Source organism: Diabrotica virgifera, chromosome 7 (genome assembly GCF_917563875.1).
Source record: "Diabrotica virgifera virgifera chromosome 7, PGI_DIABVI_V3a".
In the NCBI taxonomy this organism is placed as follows: domain Eukaryota; kingdom Metazoa; phylum Arthropoda; class Insecta; order Coleoptera; family Chrysomelidae; genus Diabrotica; species Diabrotica virgifera.
In genome coordinates, this window is record NC_065449.1 from 176,393,560 (window position 1) to 176,412,155 (window position 18,596).

At 33.3% G+C, this 18,596-nt stretch overlaps 1 protein-coding gene across 1 annotated transcript in view; it reads right to left on the bottom strand.

The window, feature by feature from the left end:
- LOC126888321 (nuclear pore complex protein Nup160 homolog) overlaps window positions 1-12,876 on the bottom strand; it is a 139,147-nt gene extending 126,271 nt beyond the window's left edge. The window contains exons 1-4 of the mRNA XM_050656457.1: window positions 12,717-12,876; window positions 12,556-12,661; window positions 5,918-6,125; window positions 1,487-1,604 (exon numbers count right to left, since the gene is read on the bottom strand). Coding sequence (XP_050512414.1) covers window positions 1,487-1,604; window positions 5,918-6,125; window positions 12,556-12,661; window positions 12,717-12,801 — 517 coding nt within the window. The 5' untranslated portion in view covers window positions 12,802-12,876. The remainder of the gene's footprint in view (window positions 1-1,486; window positions 1,605-5,917; window positions 6,126-12,555; window positions 12,662-12,716) is intronic.
- Between the last annotated feature and the right edge of the window lie 5,720 nt (window positions 12,877-18,596).

Below are 18,596 nucleotides of genomic sequence, written 5' to 3' on the forward strand. Positions count from 1 at the left end.
TTTGAAATAAACATATCTGTTAATTTCGTTTCCAAATTATTTCCAAATTCACAAGTACCGGCTAGTTTTTTTAAACGTACACTCCAATTTTGTACACTTTCACTTTTTGTTTTCGAAGCACCATAAAACTTTGCCCTTTCTACCCACACTAAACAAGTTTTGTTCTAGTAGCTATCTAGGCTTTTTACAATGACATTAAATTCACATTCTTCAGGTTTTTTAGGCACGGACAAGTCGGATAACAAGATATAAGCTTCTTCTGAAAGGCTATATAACAAAATAGCTCTTTTAATATTAACATCTGTAATTTCTCTAGCGATGAAATATTGTTCTAGTCTTTTTATAAACACATTCCATTCACAAATTCTGGGATTAAATTCCAAATTTAACGATAAATCTAATTTCCCGTTTTTCGACATTTTGTATTCACTTATACACACTTTAAAAACGTATCCCATCCTCGTCGCCATGAAATGTTCTGCACAAAAACACTTGGATGAACCCAAAACAAATCTTTATTGGACTACATATCAAATACAACTGGTTAATTCTTTTACCTGTAACTGACTAAAATATAATGCGATAATTAGCAATACATGAGCGTCGCCAGTGGGGTTTATAATTACATGGCCAATACATTACACTCTTCTTACTGTTTATTATGCTAACTTTAATTCTCGACTACGTTATGGAATCATGTTCTGGGGAAATGCAGTGGCAACATCAGAGCTTCTTATCATTCAGAAAAAAGTAGTACGGATTATTCTTGGGATGAAAATCAAGGACTCATGCAGCAGGAAATTTAAACTACTACATATACCTACTTACTTTTCCAGCCATCTACATTTATGAATGTATGTTTAAAGTTTTTTTTTAAGAACCATTCATTATTTAACCATTACATCCCCAATCATACCAATCACACAAGAGCTCTAAACCTAACTATCCCTAGACACAGGCTTACTCTAACAGAACGGAGTCCACTATATGCCTGTATCAAATTCCACAACAAGTTACCATCAGCGTTAAAACAAGAGATTCAATTTGGAAGATTTAAAAGAGAGTTATTTAAATATCTGGTCATTGTAGAACCATATAGTGTGGTGGAATACTTAGAGTATTAGTTGTTTTGTTTTGTTTTTGTAACATGTAATGTCTAATTTTTAATTTTAATTATGATAATAATTGTCCTATGTACTTCAGATTTATATAATCACTTTGTTTTTACTTTTACTCTTACTTGACGTTATTTGCTCAAATATGTAAAAATTTAATGCAAATAAAAATTATTCTATTCTATTTTATTTTCTTTTCATTTATAAAAACTTTATGTGTTTACTGGGTGGACGTAAATTTTAAAGTTCCTACCTAATGAAATTTACAATTTACATTGAATTAGTGGCTCCTTTTTCGTTTTGATCAGTGTAATTTTGCAATAATTATAAAGCTATTAAATACTTCAGTAAAAAATTGGGGAAATACATACTGGCAGTGGTTGGGTTATTAAAAACATAAAAAGTATTTGGATTTCTGGCATCCACAGGTGAAGCTTTTGAAAATATTGAGGGAGCAGCCAAATCTGGATGCACTCCTAGTAAATCATCCTAAAAAAACAAAAATCAATTAACTTAAAAATATGAAATAAACAGTGGGGGCAAAAATATAGAATAAATTTGTTTTTTCGAGAATAAGTGACCACAAAATTTACAAGATAGAAAAAGGAATTGGCAATTCATAATATACCTAATTCCAGAGATGATCCATAACATTCAAGAATTATTATTCACATTTAATTTAAGTGAAAAGCAATTTTTCTTTGATGAATAAACATTTTTTTTTCTGTTTTTTTTTTGACAATAGTAAAATGTATTTTACTATTGTCTTTTGTACTATTGTACTTTTCTCTCTCTATTCTTTTAGATATAAACAAGCTTAATACGTTTTTTTAACTTTTATCTACTTAAATTATGTGTTCTTGCTAAATATGTGTAAGACTGAATACTTATGTATTGATGAATCAGAAGTTGCAGATTTAAACTTAAGTTTAGAAGAAGAATCTATTAAGAGTTGTAAGAGTTTTAAGTATTTAAACTTAATGATAAGCCGGGATGGTACTTGTATGAAAGGTATAGCAATGAAAATAGCACAGGAAAACAAGCAACGAGAGCACTCCATGGATTGATATGGAACAATACTCTAACCAAAGAAAACAAAAAAGATCTGTCAGAGCACAGTGATAAATATTACCCTAATATGGAGAGGAAGTATGACAATGACAACACCAATACGAAATAAAATTACTCCATTGAAATATTACATTTTTTAGGCCATACCTTGCATTTGTTAGAGGAGTCAATTTTATTTTTTTAATATGTAGGGGGGATCAGTAGAAGCTTAGTTCAAGTTTTTGGGGTCGCCACCCTTGTCCCCCGGCCGCCATCTTGGAAGAGGAGTGCAAAGGGGTTTCGCGCTATATCTCGTAAACTACCAACCCTACGGATAATCTAATAAAACATAAAATGTAGCAAATTAAATTTTCTACAATTTTGTTTCTATTACTTTTTATCATCAAGTGACCAACAAAAAAGATATAAACAAAAATAAGTAGAAATTTTTTAACAGGTTTCCTTTTGGAGGTTGTAACTTTTTTTCAGTTCATTTTACAATAAAGTAACATTATAGCAATTTTGTAGAGGGTTTTTCAGCGAACAATTTTCACTATAAAGATGTTTAATTCTATTTATTTATCTAGGTTTTACAGCGCTCCAAACTTGACCAGATTTTCGAATGCTCATAGGGATACAATAAAAACAAAACGTTGGGCTTACTTTGCTATCTTAATATTTTTTATTTATACAATTTATTATGATTTTAACATTCCTATGCTATTACTAAACCTTATTTATTTTTGACCTTTCTCCCCACTATAAAACTTACCCTAAGCATATATCGAAAAGGCCCAAGAAGTTGTTTGAGGACAAATTCGCCGGTCCAGAAGAAGAATGACGCAACCGCAAAATGCAAAATTCTTCAGAAGAGCAAATAAAAACGATTTTTAAATATTTAAAATAGGGATTAAATGAAGAGTAATCGTCCAGGAGCATCGGTATGGCGTTTGTTTTTTGGCAACGATGGCTTTTATTTCCATCGATATTGGTTCGAATTTCATTATCTCAATTTAATCGCCCCATTTTCAACCCTATCTGCGGTTGCGTCATTATGCATCTGAAACAAGGTCTAACATAGCGCGTATTTGAGTAACGACGCAACTACCCTATAGTGGCTCAGCACATTTTTACAGTTCGGTCTTTTTGTATCATCTTTACATAGTATTTTAGAAGTTAATTGCGCAATAAACAGAAATTGACAAAATTTGCAGTTACGTCATTTTTCTTCCGTGCCGGACTGAATATCTGCCTGCTATTACTTTTATTATTACAATTTATCCTAGGTAGCACAGCAGTCGGTCCCCCTCTACTTAACTTATTCTTACAGTTGTGCTACCTATTTGGCAGTCGTATTAAAAATTGTGAAAAGTATTTTAAGTTTTATAGATAATACTATTGAGAGTCCTGTATTTAAAATTTATATATTTGTGATTAGATAAGCATGTTGTGTTTTTTGTAAGAGCGCATCATGAGTGGTGGTTATTTTATTTGTAAGATACCTCCAGGGAGAATTATTTGTCAGTGGAAAAGTCGAGCCATCTTTACTCACTGTTGTCGGCGAACGTTTTTTGTCTCTTTATATGGCGGAAATAAAGACGATTCTCTGGAAACAATGAGATACAAACGATTCGCTAAAACAGTGACAAAAAATGCATTTAATCTCTTCTCACTTCCTATGACACAAGATGCAGCCCGTTTCCACAGACTCCGAGTGTATCACCAGATTCAGTCATGGCTCGGTAAACATTGTGATCCAGAAAATTGGGGCTGGAAAAAGCATGGAAATTTTGGATACCAATCCAAACTTCCAAGCCTCCAGTACCCCCGAGCTTATGAAATTTATCTTTAGCAGATGCAATGGAAACTGGAAGTGTATGTGATTGCCGAAAAGCAGACCTCAAATGTTAAGCAGTGTGACTCTATTGTGGTGGTGAAAGTTGCAGCAACATCGTAGACATATCAACATTAATTATTGAAGAAAATGAATTGGTAGATGAATTACCGACAATGATGCCAACTCTAACTCTCACTATACCACAACAATTCACCTCAGATACTGATTCAGAGCTGACTGACTCGCAGCCTGGACCATCGAAAAAAATGAAAAAATAATAACTATGATAGATCTTTTTCAACATATAATAATAAATAATATTAATTTGTCTAGAAATTGTCCGTGGATTAGGCCTGATTGGGGATACCACACAAAAAACCCGCCTCCAGACTCTATCTCCTAAGTGGCCGGGAAAAGGGTCAGAAATAGCTTAGTAATAGCATAGGAATGTTAAAATTATAGTAAATAAATATATAGATAGCAAAGTAAGCCCAAGGTTTTGTTTTTATTGTATTCCTGTATTGTATTGTGAGAATTCGAGAATCTGGTTAAGGTTGGAGCGCTGTAAATCCTAGATAAATAAATAAAATTAAGCAATTTTATAGTGGAAATTGTTCGTTGAAAAATCCTCTACAAAATCGCTATGATGTTATTTTATTGTAAAATGAAAGGGAAAAAAAATTATAACATCCAAAATAAAACTTCTTACAAAATTTTCTCTTATTTTTGTTTATAACTTTTTTGTTGGTCACTTGACGATAAAAAGTAATAGATATAAAATTGTATAAAATTTAATTTGCTACATTTTGCCCCCTTTGCACCCCTTTTTCCAAGATGACGGCCGGGGGACAAAGGCGGCGACCCCAAAAACTTGAATTTAAGCTTGTACCATACTCAACCCCCCTACACATTAAAAAAATAAAATTGACTCCTCTAAGAAATGCAACCCTAAATGTAACATTTCAATGGACTAAATAGTAACAGTTAAGTTAGATTTTATGAGAATATGTCTACACATCACCAGAGAGGATATAATAAGAACAGAGTAAATATGGATCAGTATGGAAGTAGAATGTTCAATTACAAAAATATTGGAAAACAGAGCCTTGAAGTGGTACAGGCATCTACAAAGAATGCCAAAGCACAGGTGGCCAAGAAGAATATTGGACTGGGACTTGCCAGGAAGAAGATGGAAAATAAGACATGCTACAAGATGGACAACATATATAGGAAATGCTACTTACAGTTGAGTCCGGGCATCTTTACCCGTGCGTCATCATACTTATGATCGACTTATTTCGTATGCTTTAAATGATGACGCACAGGTAAAGATTCCCGGACTCAACTGTATGATAGATAGAGATCTCAGAGAAAGTAACTGTGAGAATAAAGTACAGTGGAACCTCGATAAGTCGGATTAATCGGGACCGTGGCCGATCCGGATTATCGAAAATCAGGGTTACCCGGAGAATATGGTAAAAATTAATAAAATATGGTATCCTTACAGATAAACTCCATTATAATTCCAAAAACATGAAATACACTTGCACAATACATCTAAATTACGTATAGTTGTATACAGTATTGTTCATTTCTAAGTAAAAAACTCAGTCAAACTGAAAATTTTTTTGTTTTGTCTTATGAAAATCGGTCCGGGTTAGTCGGACTTCCGGGTTATCGGAGGCCGACTTATCGGAGTTCCAGTGTACTGTGTAGGAGACAATAACGAGAAACTCATAATGGGAAAAAGCTGAAGAAGATTTTTAATTAGGTGGGTTAGGTTATCTTTAATTTCTCATTTTTTTAATAATGGACTTTTAAGAATACTTTTTTAAAAAATACTTTATTATTTTATTACAAATACACAAAATTACGTTACAGGTGAGCTGTCATACACGCTAATAACTATACTTACCTGTCTATGAAACCTATCAGGGTGTGGAAAAATTAAACGGTGTATACTACAAACAGTTGGGACAAGCACAATAATGTTTTCATAAGTTTCGTGAATGGAAACTCCATCCAGAATAGGAGTATCTGTAAACTTATATCTAACTCTATTTGCTGTTAAATTGATATCCAGACTATGTTCTACCAATTCCAAGACATCATAGTTGATTCTCCTAAAATGAATAATTAGAATCATAAACCAAATTAAGTTATAAAGATGATACATTAGTCTAAGAGCTAGTGAACCCTCCGACTAACGGTCGTCCTGTAAGGCTAGAAATTTTTCTAGTGATAATTCATAGCACACCAAGGCTAAAAACCATGACCTGGCAGGCCTCAGCGGTGCACGTGTATCTACCAGGTGAATCGAAAAGTGCAAATTTAGGGGGTAAAATAAACTTTCTCCTGTATGGTTTAAATTTAAGTATGTGTTTGAGTAAGTCATTTAGAAGAAATGTGTACAATGGCAGGCGATTCTGAAGAGCATAAGACCTTGCCAGGCGAGGGGAAAAATTAGGGGTTTTTCCTAAAATTATTCTTTTTGCATCGAACAAATTTTTTTTAGGTTTTTTGAATCATTCCAAACAGAAAAGGTCTTTAGTGATTATTCTCTTAAGTCAATAGTTTTTGTTATATAAGCGATTGAAAATTTTGAAAATTGCGAAATCAGCAATTTTTAACACTAAATCGGACATTTATCTAAAAATTTCAAAGTTACCAAGGTAGGTAGATATTCTTTAAACATTGATTGATGAAATCCCAAAGAGTTTTTTGCAATACAATATCGGAAACGCCTTTGTTTTTTAATTGCTAATCAAGCGGACGCGACACTGTAGTGTAAGTGAGGACGTTTGAGTTGGCATAAATTCATTATCTCGAGAATGGGCAAATTTCAAGAGAAATCCTCAGACAGGTCGATTTTTATTTTTAAATTAGGACTTATTGGCATATATATAATACTAGTGACGTCATCCATCTGAGCGTGATGACGTAATCGATGATTTTTTTAAATGAGAGTAGGGGTTGTTTGATAGCTCATTTGAAAGGTTATTTAATTCCTATTCAATAATATAAACATTAACATAATTATTTATACAGGGTGTACAAAAAAAATGTTTCTTCTATTTATCAAATTTAATCAAAGTTAATTTAATAAAAAAAAAATTTGTACACCCTGTATAAATAATTATGTTAATGTTTATATTAGTGAATAGAGAAATAAATAACCTTTCAAATGAGCTATCACACAACCCTCGTATGGAAACCTCGTAATATCTGTGTTTGTTATAGAGAGAGTCCACTGTATTTTGTAAACATTCTCATAAGTCTTAAAATACCTAGTCACTATTCGCTTAGGTCTGTCCAAAGGTTTTCATCTAATTATCTCTCTCAGTTTATGTCTTCTCTTCAACTAAGGCAGGGTCTTGCTCTTATTCTTCTACCATGACGGATGCATGTTCGGATTTGTTTCAGGAATTGTTCTTTGGATACTCTTTGAACATGTCCATACCATCTTTGTTTGGTACAGTAAAGCCTCGATATAACGGACCTCTATTTAACGGACTTCGGATATATAACGGACAAAAAATCCGGCCAAATGAAAAAAAAAATTAAAAACGTTCTGTTAATATCATACCTGCTTAAGGGGGTATTAGTACGCTATGGTCAAAATAGGTGGCAAATTTTTAAACTAACGTTTAACAGTTCCTTGAATAGATGGCAGCACATACATATATTTTATTATTAAATTTAGTTCTCTGAACGACACCGCATTGATGCCATGTATTGCAACTTAAGCTCGGCACATCTCGATCTTAATCGTACTTTGTATTTACAGACGACAGTTGTTAATCCTTTCTTTACCTGCCTAGGGTAAATTCTCATTAATAGATACTAAACGTTCATTCATTTGGAAATACATAGTTTATTATTTAATGTTGTATTAGACGGCAATTCGTAATTCGTTACCTGCTCAAAAGGATTTATTTCAAACTAAAGAAATTTGCAATTATTTGAAATACAAGTAAGTGCCTATCTAAATGACCAAAAAAGAATTATGCTAATTCTGAGAATGAAGATCGAGTATAAAATTAGTATTTTTAATAAATGTAAAATACGTAAGTCAATTGAAAAACAGAGTCACTACAATAACTTTTTTCATATCGAATGTTTTTTCAACAGGGGAAGTTTTTTCCTCGGAAAATTTCACTCATTTCCTTTCTCATTTCAACATGCGAGGCAGAATAATAATTAGCCTAATGAACCACTTACTTAAAACATTTTTAAAAGTAATACAGCAGAATGTATAAAAAATGCGAAGAACAAGTATCACGGACAAAGATTGGATTCCGCAATGCCTTGCCCTTAGGCACCCGAGAGGCTCTATTGACTGTCCAAGTGCTTATGCAGAGATGCAGATATGTCAACTGTGACGTACCTATATATTTGTTTTATCGACTACAAAAAGGCATTTGATAGAGTACAACATGATAAGCTCATACTCATAAATTATCTTGGAGGAAACTGGATTAGATGATAGATCTAAACAACATTAGATATGCCGACGACGCAGTAGTTTTTGCAAATAGCCTAGATGATTTGCAAATAATAATGTCGCGCATATAAGATATAAGCAGTGAACATGAACTTAATTTCAATACGAAAAAAAGGAAAGTAATGGTAGTCAGTAAGAGCGAAATATATTATATACACGGCTTTTGGTTAACCAACAACCAATTGACAGAGTGGGCATGCAGCTACACATACCTTTATACCTACATAAACAGTCAATGGGACCACTCTAGTGAAATAAAACAACGCATAGGAAAAGCGAGATCAGCGTTCATAATGATGTCTCGTTTCAGAAATCTCGTTTACCACTTGGTAACAAAATTTCTATTATCAGATCCTATGTATTTTCTAGATTATTATACGGAGCAGAAGCTTGGACTCTTTCCGAAGCTTCTTTAAGAAAACTCAAGGCATTCGAGATGTGGTATTACAGTCGCATTTTAAGAATTTCGTGGATGGGTCGTGTGCGTAATGTTGAGGTCTTACGTAGAATGGGCAAGAAATGCGAGATTATTAACACACAATATTATCAAAGAGCGGAAAGTAGAATATCTTGGCCATATTATGAGGAATGAACAGAGATTGCCGCTACTCATTCTTCAGGGCAAGGTATTGGGAAGAGAGGACCAGGGAGAAGAAGAATATCTTGGCTTCATAATTTGAGAAACTGGTTCAATACATCGACAAACAGACTATTCCGAATAGCAGCAAGCAAAGTTAGGATAGCCATGCTGATCGCCAACATCCGGAACGAATAAGCACAGTGAGACGAAGAAGAATATATCATTTTAAATTATTCTTCTTCTTCTTCATGTGCCTCGTCCGTTGCGGACATTGGCACGTTAGTCCAAACCATTGGCGTAAGTTTTGAAGCCATGAGTGTCTTCTTCTTCTGGGTCCACATTTGCTCTCTATTTTATTCTGTATTGTCAGTGACAGTATACGATATTTGTCATGTCTCATAATTTGATCGATGTATTCAGGTTTCCGTTTCTTAAGTGTGAAAGAGATTTCTTATTTTTGTTTTCCCCTCGGCGCAATACCTCTACGTTGGTAGTGTGAGTCGTCCAGGATATTTTGAGGATAGGTCGGTACACCCACATTTCGAATTCCTCTAGATTTTGTATTAATGTTTCCGTTATTGTCCAGGCCTCTGCTCCATACAGCAAGACCGGAAAGATATCATTTTAGCAGCCGTATTTTAAGTGGGATAGATATGTCGAATTTGATGAATACATTTCTCATGTTGTTAAATGTTGCTCTGGCCTTTTCTATTCTAGATCGTATTTCGGTTGTTTGATCCCATTTCGAGTTGACGACTGTTCCAAGGTATACATATGAGTGTAATGTGTAGTGTGTGTGTTGGGTAAATGTCTTGTTACTTAGCAAAGTTGAAATCATTGTTTTTGCAAAGAAACGCTAATTGTATCCGAACGTCTGCGGTCCCTCCGGTGAGTATCGATCCCACAAGGAGAGAAACTATTTTCATTTATTAATTTTTATTAAATGAAAAATTCTCCACCAAGGTGAGATTCGAACTCACAACCTTTAGGTCCAAAGGTAGGCGTTTTTACCACTGAGCCACAGAGGGGTTACAATCATAATTGAAACTCAAACAAAGTCCAAAATGTTTACTGGCAGGGGGAGGGGCCACTTTTCTAAACAAAACCACGTGATTCGTATTTCCATGGTTACAAAACTCGCTTTTAATGTTTTGCAGATTTTTCTAACATTTGGCAAACGCGCATCTGTCGCCATTTAATACATCACTGCTGCCATCTACTAAATGACATGTGAACTCAGTTTCTCACCTATTAAGTGATAGGCGAACTAATTTATCACTAGAACAATGCCAACTTGTTACGGTTGCATCAACAACATCCCTAGATTACAGCTTTTAAGTATAATTTTCATCTTTAGGTACAGTTAATTTAAAAATTATGGCAGTATGAATAATGAACGTTTGCTTAAAATAAATCTTATTGCATAGTTAATCATTTATGGTAGTTATTTTGTACCGAAGTTCAAAAATTATTACATAAATCCAATTTTTAGGGCAGGCTACCAAGTAAGTTATGACATGGGTTCCTTTAAGTACAGTTATAAAAAAATTACTGCTTTCTTTGGAAATTTTAACTAGATACTATTAAACTAGAAAGTTTACAGTTCACGTACATACCCACAAGTTGAAAATTGGTTTTGAAATAGTGACGGTAACTGTACCTAAAAATTATATAAATTTAACATTGTGTCATACCACCTTAACCTGTCACATCCCAAGATATATTGAATACCAACGGGGTCCCCGTGGACCCCAAACGCTATACCTACCTACAAACTTCAGTTTTATGTTTTTGCCAAAAATTACATCGCTTATTCAACCCATGGATCAGGGAATAATTTTGTGTTTTGTATTTTTTATTTACAGTGACAAGCGTGCTAATAACCGGCAAAATAGCGCAAAAGATCGAATATGTATTAAGTTGCGAGATAAAAAGAAATGAAACTAGTAGAGCTGGGATATTTTACGATATTAACCTATTAATTTACATTATATTGATTGTTTCCAACCTTTATACGTATCAGAGGAGTATGTCAACTAAAACTGTCACTGTGACAGTGGTAGTTGCCAAACTCATCCAATACGTCTAAAGGTTGGAAACAATCAATATAATGTAAATTCATAGGTTAATATCGCTAAATATCCCAGCTCTACTAGTTTCATTTCTTTTTATCTCACAACTTAATATGTTTTCCATCTTTTGCGCTATTTTGCTGGTTATTAACTCGCTCATCACTGTATATCTAAATACACTAAATACAGTGTACATATTTCAAAAAAAAGTTTTTTTATTTAGGTATTTTAAACCTATTTTTATATAACGGACTTTCAGCTTTAACGGACACCCAGTCCCCCAATTAGTCCGTTATATCGGGGTTTTACTGTACTAATATCTACTATTGTGTGTTTCACCTTCATAATTTCTCTTATTATGTTATTGGTTTACCCTCTCTAATAGTGGGTTTCCTGCTTAGGGCCTCCATAAATCCATCTCTGTTACTTCAAATTCTCTCTTGTATTTTTCTTTTATTTGCGATACTTCACTGTTGTAAGTGATTAGGTATACTCTTAACAATTGTATTGTATATCTTATGTTTGTTATTGTTTGATATTAATTGGTCCCACATAATGCTATTGAGAAGGGTAATTGCTTTTCTTCCCTGGTTGTTTCTTTCTTCTATCGTCTGGTCTGCGTTCCCTTCTTGTGTAATGATCATACCCAGGTACTTGTAGGCATTGCAATGTTTAATGATTCTCCCATTGCCCAATGTAAGGACCTGCTGTGTCCCACTGATACACATATATTCAGTCTTCTTTATGTTTATTTCCAATCTCCCTTTTTTGTACTCTTTGATCAATTTCCTTGTAATATATTCTACATCATTGTATTCTTGCACTAGTACAAGTTGGTCGTCTTCAGATGACAATGCATAGTTATATTGTATTGTTGTTGATTGGTAATCTCATGTTTCTGCATTTACGTTTCCAAAATTTTACAGTTTGTTCGAGGCAGATCTTAAATAATGTTGGCAAAAGGCAGCACCCTGCTAATTTAGCATCCTCTCGATAGACCATTTCTAACTTTCATTCTTACTGTAGTTTTGGTATACAATTGTTTTATCACTGTTATTAAATTTGCGCTTATGTTGATTTTCTCTAATGCTTCCCATAGATTGTTTTGTAGGATGCTATCATAAGTTTTTCTCAAGTCCACATACAACAGATGCACCTCCTGGTTGACTGCCAGTTTCTTCTCAATAATCTGCATAATACAGAATAGATGCTCAACTGTTGATCTCCTTGTCTTGAATCCTGCCTGCTCTTCAGCTTCTATATCTTAATATTCGTTTTCTATTCTAATAATATTTCGACTAGAAGCAATAATAGTTGCAATACCAGTGCAGCTAACTATGTAGTCTTAAAAGTATTATTTGTAGAAGAATAAGTTAAGCCTTATTAGTTTTGCCTACCAGTAAATAAATCTATTTCTTGTATGATGCTTTGTTGAATCTTCATAGGAAAATCCGTTGGCTCGTTCAGCTACTTTTATATCTTGGAGAGTACTTTGTGTCCCACCTAAAAAGACAATTTTTGAATAAAGATACTACCATTATGATGTCATGAATCTTACCTGTAGTAAGGGAGATTTCTTTCCAATTTTCAAAAACTGTTTGATCCGGTATAACTTCACGATAGCTTAAAGTAAATTCGGTCATCTTGTTCTTAATAAAAAATTTGTATATTTTACGGTTGTGTAGACAGAAACATAACCACAAATTTTAGCGTGTTACAGGGACACCAACCAACAGAACGGAAAGTTGAGAAAATATGGTTGTCTACATTCAGTGACACATAAACAGGATAGTATTAAGGCCATCTGTAGCTAATTTACTATTTTTTTTTGTGCGGACGTTGTGTGTTAATTTTTCTTGGTGGTGGTATATTCCAGTATTTCATTTCCAATAGAATAAAATTGTTTTTAAAAGAAAGATATTAAGGAGGATACTGGGACCCATTTGCGACAATGGTATATGGAGAATAAGAATAAACCACGAGTTATACCAATATTACAAAGAACCCTTTACAGCAAATATACCTTATAAGAATGGATAACGACAGAACATCTAATAGAACGCTTAGCGGAACTATGGTGTGACGTCAGGCAGTAGACCAAGGCAGAGGTGGATAGACGAAGTGAGAACCGATGCTAAATCGGCTAAAGCGAGATAATATTGAGGGTTTAGAACTGGAGGAGAGCAGCCAGAAACAGAGATACTTGGAGACAGATGCTCGGGGAGGCCAGGACCCGACTTGAGCTGTAGCGCCATAATAGAGAGAGAGAATAAAAATTGTAGCTTTAAAGTATCCCATGGAAACCTTGGGCATCCTTTTTGTTGAGGCTTTACGATAGTGTTTAGAAGACAATAATGGTAGATGGTGGTGATGGTGGGTGTTGAGGTTTTGTTATTAAATATTGTTTCTTGGTCAAATGTAGATCCCGCATTATTACAATCGTGCTGTAGCTGTGTATACAATTTTTTCAAGCTATTTAAAATAATTATATTTATATTTCCCTAAAAAATAATTAATGTTTGCAAAAATTTAATTACAGTTTCTCAACTTTGTCTATGAAAATAAATGCTATAATCAGTCCTTTACCACTAATTTAACCGTTATTACCCAATTTATACAGGGTGTCCCAAAAATAGTGGGACGCTCGAATATTTCGCAAAATGCACATCCCATCGAAAAACCCGAAAAATATGTCTTCAATATTTTTCAAAAATCTATCCTCTTCCCCACTTCACACTCTCTGGAGGTGAAGTGGGGGTAACATTAAAATCTTAAATAGGAACTTCCTTTTTATAGGGCTTTTCATTCACACTCATTTGTTTCGAGCTTCTGTCATATGTCGTATAATCCGTGTATTTTAATATTATACACAGATTATACAACATATGACAGAAGCTCGAAACAAATGCAAATGACAATCGATGAAAAGCCCTATTATTGCAGATTTGAATTCATTACATAAAAATAAGTACCTAACTTATATTCGAGATATTTTTTCGAATTGTGGATAGATGGCGCTATAATCGAAAAAAAAACGATTTATTCTGATACTCTAAGTAAACTATAAAAACAGTCTAATATCTCGAGAAATACACTTCCAAATGCAAAACCAAAAATACATGTTTAATATTTTTCAAAAGCCTATTGAATGACACTAAACACGACTCCCCACTCTATCCCATGAAGGTGGAGTGAAGGTAACTTTAAAATCTAAAAAGGAACCCCCATTTTTTATTGCAGATTTGGATTCCTCATGAAAATATGGGTCACCTCCAAAATCTATACACACCTAACTTCACGCGTTACTTTGGTACGAGAAGACGAGAATAAGAAAAAAAATAGGCATTGAATTCCAGATCCCGTAATTTGTGAGCATTATAAAGTGAGTACCTACAAAGAAATACAAAATTTTTGTTTTGTAATTCCACATTCAATTTACCTTGCACTTCTCGTAGACTATTATCGATGAGGTAGAGTTGTCATTATTTTGAGTCGCGCCCTAAAAAAATAAGGAATATTATTTCGAGGCATTTTTTTAGAATTGTTGATAGATGGCGCTGTAATTGGAAAAATACGATTCATTAGCAATAAAAAATGAGGGTTCCTATTTAAGATTTTAAAGTTACCCCCACCCTACCTCCATGGGATGGAGTGGGGTGTGGGGTATTAAGAGTAAACAGTAGCGCGTCATCAATATTTTTGTTTTTCGAAAGTTCTGCAAACTTTCAACAGTGAGGCAACAGTGCATCGGTAATTCGACACTGACAGTGACATTATGGAACGACACAAACACAGAGACGGCGGCTATCATGTGCTAGAGAGAAAGCTAAGCGCCGGTAGAGAGAGATAGATAGACCACCGACCCGAACTGCCCCGCGTTACGCTATTTTTCGGACCTGGCCTAATCTACTTGTTATTATATACAGTGCTAGTCAAAAGTCCGTACCCCCCCTCTTATCTTTTGAACGGTTTTACCTATAATAGTGAAATTTGGATGGAGGAAATTAACTGACGTAAGCTTCTTAACTAGTTATGACAGGTGACGTAATAGTGACAGATGACGTTGCAGAGCCACTGTGACCGATAATTTTAAATGGGACCTTATGGCAAGTGATACCTCGTTTGAAAGGTATTCAAAATACCTACTCAGCCATACTAATTTTTTTGTGTTTTAGTTGATTTTGATTTTGGTGAATAAATTAAATAAATATAATATTGTAGCTTCGCATTTAATTAATAAAAATTCAAATGTACGCCTATGGTTTTTTTGTCAAATAAGTTGACGTTTTTCGATTCTCTAGTAGTTTTTACGTCAACGTCAACCTTTTTGACAAGTAATCATAGGCGGAATTTTGAATTTTGAATTAATTAAATGAAACTACAATTTTATATTTATTTCATTAATTCGTCAAAATTAGCTTAAACTTAAACAATATTAGTATGACTGAATAGGTATTTTCAATACCTTTCAAACGAGGTGTCACTTGCCATAAGGTCCCATTTAAAATTATCTGTCACAGTGGCGCTGTAAAGTCATCTGTCACTATTACGTCACCTGTCATGACTAGTTAAGAAGCTTACGTCCGTTTATTTCCTATCTCCAAATTTCACTATTATAGGTATAACCGTTCAAAAGATACGAGGGGGGTACGGACTTATGACTAGCACTGTATATGCATTTTACTGTCAAAAAGAATAATTTTTAGACTCATAGCTCATTATATATACATATATATATATATATATATATATATATATATATATATATATATATATATATATATATATATATATATATATATATATATATATAAAACAGATGAAATAGAGAATGTGGAAAAATCCCCTTACGAACAATTCACACATCCACCATTTCGGGTTGGGAAAAATTTTTTGAATAGAATCAAAGATCCAAACACCAGTTCTTAGAAATGTGTTTCGCCCTCTTCAGAACTACCTCTTCCTGTTTCTAAGAACTGGTGTTTGGATCTTTGATTCTATTCAAAAAAATTTTTCCCAACCCGAAATGGTGGATGTGTGAATTGTTCGTAAGGGGATTTTTCCACATTCTCTATTTCATCTGTTTGATTTCGTACGAGTGGTCGTCAAACCATTAACCTTGGATCTTTTGATCACTGAGTGTGTTTCAAGGATCTACATCTCATATATATATATATATATATATATATATATATATATATATATATATATATATATATATATATATATATATATATATATATATATATATAGCCCAGTCGGGATAGCATTTGACCTTACATTAGGAGCTGCCCCAAATTTGATTTTTCTAATCTTTAGGGAGAATCAATATTAGTATAAATTTAAAATCCCGACTGAATTCCTCCGTTGCGTTAGCCGCCATCTTGATTTTAAACGAGAACCGTTTTTGCTCAATATCTCCGCCATTTTCAATTTTTTGACAAAAAGTGTAAAAACTAAAATTGTTGAAAATGCGATTTTCTATAGTTTCATTTATTATAATTTTTTTCGTGCCGTCGATATTTTCCGAGTTATGAGGGAAAAATAGTGACAGTTGTAGCATAATTATTGAATTATTGAATTATCTCGTTTATTTTTAGTTTTACAAAAAATATATACCTATACAAAAATCAAGAGAATTAAATTTTGTACAATTTTGATGCCGTGCATTTTTTTGGTAAAATCAATATTTAAGGTAGTACGTATGTGGTAAAGGTGCGAGCGTAAGACCTGATTGATTTTGTAGCAATTGTTTTTGTTCAATATCTCTGCCATTTTCAACTTTTCGACAAAATGTAAGAACTGAAATTGTTGCAATTACGATTTACTACAATTTTTCGAGAGAACCAGTGGCGGGTCTACAAGGGGGGGAATGGGAAAATTCCCCCCAACAGGGTCCAAAATTTAAAAAAAAATTGTTGAAACATCACTATTTATTACCTGACATAAAACTTAAAATATCGACAGACAAATTCAACCAATCAAACCCGCTAGTTAATAAAATTAAGAAAACGTAATGCATATAATGTCTTTTTATGTTTTTTATATACTTAGTTTGGTTGATGTTTCATTGGAAGTTTCAAAAATTGTATAAAATATAATTCTCTTTATTTTTGTTTATGTACAATTATGTCGTAAAGTTAATAATAAATTAGACAATTCAATAATTATGCTTCACCTCAGCTTCCATTATTTTCCCCCTTAACTCGGAGAATATTGATCGTATAAAAAAATTGTGCCAAAGAAATTGTAGGAAATTGCATTTCCAACAATTTTCTTTGCCACCATTTAGGTTGAAAAGTTGAAAATGGCGGAGATATTAAGCAACAACAGTTTTCATTTAAAATCAATATGGCGGCTAATGCAACCGCGGAATTCAGTCGAGATTTTAAATTTACACTACTATTGATCTCTGCTAAAGGATAGAATTATAAAATTTGGGGCAGCTCGGAAACAAAATTCAATTCAATAATTATGCTTCCCCCACCACTTTTTACTATTTTCCCATGTAACTCGGAAAATATCAACCGCATGAAAAAAATTGTTAAAAAGAAATTGTAGGAAATTTTATTTTGAACAATTTTAGTTGAAAATGGCGTAGATATTGAACAAAAACAATTGCTATAAATTCAATCCCGTCTTACGCTCGCGCCATTACCGCATACGTACTACCTTAAATATTAATTTTAGCAAAAAAATGAAAGAGATCAAAATTGTGTAGAATTTAATTCTCTTCATTTTTGTATTGGTACATATTTTGTTGTAAAACTAATAATAAACGAGATAATTCAATAATTCAATAATTATGCTTTAACTCTCACTATTTTCCCCTCACAACTCGGAAAATATCGACCGCACAAAAAAATTATAATTACTGAAATTATAGAAAATCGGATTTTCAACAATTTCAGTTTCTACATTTTTTGTCAAAAAATTGAAAATGGCGGAGATATTGAGCAAAAACGGTTCTCGTTTAAAATCAAGATGGCGGCTAACGCAACGGTGGAATTCAGTCGAGATTTTAAATTTATACTAATATTGACCCTCCCTAAAGATTAGAAAAATAAAATTTGGGGCAGCTCCTAATGCAAGGTTAGGCCTGTTATTCGTCTAACCCGACTGGACTAATACTCATTTTTAACACGTTTGTAGAAAAAATTACTTTAGTTTTTACCGTTAATAAAATTTTATTCATATCTAAATGGTATAGTGTAGCCAGTAAAAGACACTATAAACGGTAAACAAAAAATAAATTGTTTGTTAGTAAGATATCAACTAGAATTTTAATATAAACGTATTTTTCCCAATAGTCTAATTTCAATTCATAATTAAATTGTCTATGGTGTCCTAAACCGGCCCTGGCTTCGATCTTAAGCTAACATTAATGGCTAATGTGTGGGTTTTCCACGTAATTCGTTATTTTATTATGAAATTCCGG